Raw genomic sequence first — 5,310 nt, forward strand, 5'->3', positions numbered from 1 at the left:
CATCACCTCTCAGATGCGGCGCATCGCCTCTCTGTCAGCAATTTGGTAAGTTGCAACCTTTACATCCGAGCATGCTTTGGCCTCCTTTCACTTTAGGTGCAAAGTTAATCACTTTACACCTAAAATTAGGGCTGTGATCATGCCATTACAAGGTGGAAAGCATGGCTAGTTGGTAAACAAGATGATTACTTGTCATGATGAAGATTCCTAGCTAGTTGTCATGGTGTTCTTGTTTTCTCCTATATATAGAACTCATTGTATGCAATTGTGACACACCAAATACAGATTCTCAGTAATAAACACTCTCTAGTTGGTCCGTGGACTAAAGCAATCACACCGATTGCATATAACCACGTTATATCTTGTGTCGTTCTTACTTTTACGCATTTATTATCTTTCGTTCATTAAGTGGGTTTGAGTGATCTTGATAGAATCACTACTCGGCTATTAGTCTTGTAGAATTACTAGCGTTGTTTGGGTCCTAATATCCTAACATTTCTCACCAAGACACTCACTATTTAATATGCTAGACTAAAACAGAATAACAAAATTATATATCAATCTCAGCCCGACACCTGTCTTTTGTTTCCCTCTAGATAAAGTTCCCACACTATAGGCTTGAGGTACTGACTGATGGGCTGCTGAGTGTTGGGCCGTTCTCTATCACATTATAGCTAACTGTTACTAATATGCTAGTACCACAAAAACCACAATTGTGTTTTACTTGTACAGAAAGATGGTAAACGGGCACATTTTTTCCTATTAACTGTACAAAAAGTCAAAAACCAATCAAGAAACACATTACAGTACTGTTTTTTAATCGGACTACCATGTCATACATGTAACCATAGGCCTATCTAACCGGAAGAAGCCCCTATCTTTTGTTGGGATATCTTGGATCATACTCAAGTCAATTCCTTTCTTTATATCTTCATCATAAACAAATCTTGCACCACACTCCTTCACCTCAACATTTTCATTTTCTGTTTCTATGAATGTAAAAGTAACAGACTTCTCTGCTTTCTTCAATCCCCAGTTATTGACGCTATAATGAAACCATATCATATCTGACTTACGTTTACCTATGAACTCGCGCCCCTGATAGGGACACCAAGGTAGAGAATTATTATACAACAGAGCCCCATCAAAGTTGTTCACAAAGTATTTTATGTTGCGATGGTACTGGCCTATGCTATTGAAATACTTTTTGGGCGTGAAAACAACACAGGTTGCGTATCCGATAACCTTATCGTAGCACCAATCGGAAGGTAAATCAACCTTTACATGATTTTTCTTACTTTGATTTTTAAACCATTTTGGAATGCAATTTCCATGATATAGTGTATTTAACTCATCAGGAAACATGTGATCTCCTTGAGCTTGGAAGATGTCACTTTTGTAAATCTGAAGAGACAGATAATGACGTAAAGAAAAAAGCTGGTTTCTAGAGCCATTTGAAGTTAAGGATGAGTCTACAAGAAGAGGCCGATGTGACATAGAACCCTGGCTTTCTTGAATGGTAAGATTCTTAAACAATTTTGGAAATCCCATGAGAATGCAGGAAAAAAACAGGTGACCGAGATTGAGCTGTTCCGGTAGTTTGCGCAAAGATGTACAACCACTGGCATAAAGCGTATGAGTTGTTGGTGGAAGTTCTGATAGTTCACGCAAAGATGCACAATGATCTACATTAAGAGCTATTATATGAGGCGGAAGTTTAGGAACCACTTCTAGATTCCAGCAACCATGTAGAAAGAGATGTTCCAGAAGAGAAAGTTGACTTAAACTTGTAGGCAATCTGGTAAAACTATTCTCACATAAGCGTAGTTCGGTTAGATGTGATAAACCTCCGATGCTATCAGGCACTTCCGATATATTGCAGTTGCTTAGATTCAATTTCTTTAACAAATTTAAACCAGCTAATGAAGACCATACTAAACTTCGGGAAAGTTGTTGTCTACTTGGTAAACGAATAGGAAGACAAATTAAACGCCACCATGTAGAAGGAATCCTCTCATATTCACCAAATGACAATGATTCAAGATTTCTCAGAGAGTATACAAAAGAAGGAACTTCCGTTATGGAAGTTCTATTAACATGAAGCTCCACTAAGGTCTTGATGCTGCTCAAGCTTTTAGGTAGGCTGTCCATCTTTAAGCACCCCGAGAGATTTAGAACTTTGAGAGATTCCATTTCTAGTTTAATAGGAAAACTATTGAGGCTTTTGCAGTCTTCCATGTTTAATACAACAGGCCTCTTAAGCATTCCAACTGACGGATGAAGTTTAGTCAAGCGTATACAGCCTTCAAAAATCAGCTCTTCCAAATTTGTAATTTTGGTGAAGTCGGGGGTACTCGTGAGCATACGACAATGACGTAGCTTTATTACTTTCAACCTTAAAAACCACTGAAATCAAGTAAAAAAGAAGCTCTTAGGTCGTCGGGATTCAATCTAAAAATAAATATGAACAGGTAAATACCTTAGGTGTTGTCCAAAGATGTTGTATGTTGCTGTAAGACAAGTCAATGGCAACAATGTTTTCCGGATAAAAACTTGAAGGTAAGAACCTAAAAGGAAATCCAAACCAATAAAGCAACCATAGCTCATTGGACAAAAACTCTAAACTTCCGTAGAACTTCACATTGAAGTCTGTTAATGCAAAGCTCTTTCTAGAATCCACCGGATGATAAATTTTCAAGATGAGCATTTTCTTCATTTGTGCAAAAGCTTTAGCATTTATGTGAACCTTTTGACTAGATATTTCTAACATAAGATCTAAAACTTCAATGGATTTTGTCAGTGTTACCTGCATACAAGCAAGAACATGTAATAATTTATTGATAAAAAGATAAATGTTTGCAACTGCTTATAGTTATGTATTAAAGTGAAAATTAGGAAGAGTAATTATATGCCACCTGTTACCTCATTTCCACTCATAACATCGTGAATCTCAGATGAAATCCACAACCTGCTTTGCTTACCATGAAAGGTAGATTCTTCGCAAACAATTCCCCTTGCCATAGCTTGAATTAGGTCATGCATTTGAAGTGACATATCGCTAGAAATTGTGATCAAGGACTTATCAACTAGTACTCTGATATTTGTATCCGCAAAAAAGCTACAGCTGTCTAGTACACTTGCTACAAAATCTCGTTTGAACCCAATGAACGAACATGCGATATCAAGCAAGATTTTTTGTTGATGTAGGTTTAGGCCATCATAACTAACACGAAGCACCCTTTGTATTTCTTCATTAGGATGTAGTTCGAGCCTATCCAGTTCACTGACCCATTCACCCACATTTTTTTCATACAAAAAACAACCCAAAACTTTGAGGGCTAAAGGGTGGCCTTTTACATATTTCACAACTTTTTCAGCAAGTTCTTCAAAGCCACTAGCAGTATGTTTTTCCTTAAAGGCGTACGAAGCCAAGAGCTGAAGAGATTCATCATCGTCGAGAACATCCATGTCACGGATATCATATATTCTATGAGATCTCAGCAACTGTTTGTCTTTACTGGTGACAATAATCAAACTTCCAGGACAAAACCAATTAGGTGAACCTGCTAGTGCTTCTAAATGCTCCCGATGACCCACATCATCCAAAACAAGCAGAATTGGCTTAGAGGACACCTTCTTCTTAATTACTGCAATCCCTTGAGCAACATTTGATATCTCTACAACTTTTGTTTTGGTGATGTCAGCAATAAGCTGCAGCTGGAACTGAGTTAGGCCTTGTCGTTTTGAGACTCCTTGGATATTATCACAAAAACAACTTCCATCAAAGTGGACATATATGGAGTTGTATATAGCTTTGACAAGGGTTGTTTTTCCAATTCCACTAACACCACAAATTCCGATCATGTTAACTTTACTTGACCCAATGAACTGCCACAAGTTCAATTTATTTACAAGTGCATCGACCCCAACTATGTTTTCACCAACATGCAAGGGAGCATGGCGTGTAATCATCAGGATATCCTTGATGATCCTGTCAATTAACTTCGATTCATACCTGTTAAGTAAAATAGAACCACAACCATATATATGGTTATATGAACATTGACAGAGCCAATAGATTTTGAGAGGAAATACCAACATTAGAAATTAGTAAGAATTAGAGGGAAGAACAAACAAATTTAATTACCCATTTGTCAAGTCCTGAAGATCCCATCCAGATAAGTCAGCTGCCATGGATAAGGCATTCTTCCATTCAGCCACCACCTCAGTGCTATTTAAGACTTCATGTTTGGTAAACGCTTCTGCGTAGCTCTGTTTTTGTTTTCTAACTACATCAGGCTTAACATCATAGAAGATTATTCGAACCTCGTGTTTGGGGTTTTCCATTTTTTTACACTTGAGTATTTTCACAAGTTCTCTCAAACACCACGAAGATGATGCATAACCTTTAGAGAAGATGACGATTAAAATTCTACATTCTTCAATGGCTTTGCACAGTTGAGAAGATATCTCTTCTCCTCTAGGCAAATTTTTATTATCTCTAAAAGCGTGAATTCCCTTTTGCTTGAAATCTTTGAAAAGGTGATCCATGAAGCTCTTACGAATATCTTCACCTCTAAAACTTACAAATACATCGTATTTCCATTGATGGGAAATGGAAGAAGCAGACATTATCAATAATGAAACCTATATTTAATGTGAAGATTTGAGAAAAGAATTGGATATGGTTTCCTTTCACAGTATAGCCGTATGGGTTATTATCTATTCTATAGTTTCTATTAAAATTTTAAAATGATATGTAATTATTAGACTAATTCTTTTGTTAGGAGAAAATCAAAAATAAAAAGAAAAAAACTAAGCATGGTGGGTAATGTCATTAATTTAAATAATTTTGAATTAAAATTAAATCTTATTAATTAATTATTATTATTAAATCTTATTAATTAATTATTATTATTAAATCTTATTAATAATTATTTTAATTATTAAATCTTTTAATTATTAAAATTAAATAATTTTAAATAATTTTAATTAATTATTTTGAATTAAGTACGAGAAGGTATGAAAGCTAGGCAGAATGAAACACATTCTAAATTTATATTTTAATTTACACTTTTAAAATAAAATGACAATCAATATTATCTCTTATGATTGGATGTGGATTGTTTGATATCATTTTAGGTGTTTGATGAAATGTTCAGCTGACGAGTTTCTTAGTCGGACTCTGTAGTTCCACGGGTCATTAAACTAAATAACTTTATCATTTACGTTCACTTAATACCTAAAACATATTATTAAACTGTTTCGTTTAAACAAACCCGTGGTTCCACGGGTCATTTTACTAGTATA

The 5,310-nt window shown here is 35.4% G+C and overlaps 1 protein-coding gene across 1 annotated transcript; it reads right to left on the reverse strand.

Moving 5' to 3' along the window:
• Positions 1-610: 610 nt before the first annotated feature.
• LOC139858470 (disease resistance protein Roq1-like) lies at positions 611-4,632 on the reverse strand. Its single transcript, XM_071847349.1, has 5 exons — positions 4,148-4,632; positions 2,923-4,015; positions 2,480-2,806; positions 847-2,406; positions 611-766 (listed from the first exon to the last, which is right to left on the reverse strand). Exons 1-5 carry the CDS (start codon positions 4,630-4,632, stop codon positions 611-613), a joined length of 3,621 nt encoding a protein of 1,206 aa, XP_071703450.1.
• Positions 4,633-5,310: the final 678 nt, after the last annotated feature.

Source organism: Rutidosis leptorrhynchoides, chromosome 1, assembly GCF_046630445.1.
Source record: "Rutidosis leptorrhynchoides isolate AG116_Rl617_1_P2 chromosome 1, CSIRO_AGI_Rlap_v1, whole genome shotgun sequence".
Taxonomy (NCBI): Eukaryota; Viridiplantae; Streptophyta; class Magnoliopsida; order Asterales; family Asteraceae; genus Rutidosis; species Rutidosis leptorrhynchoides.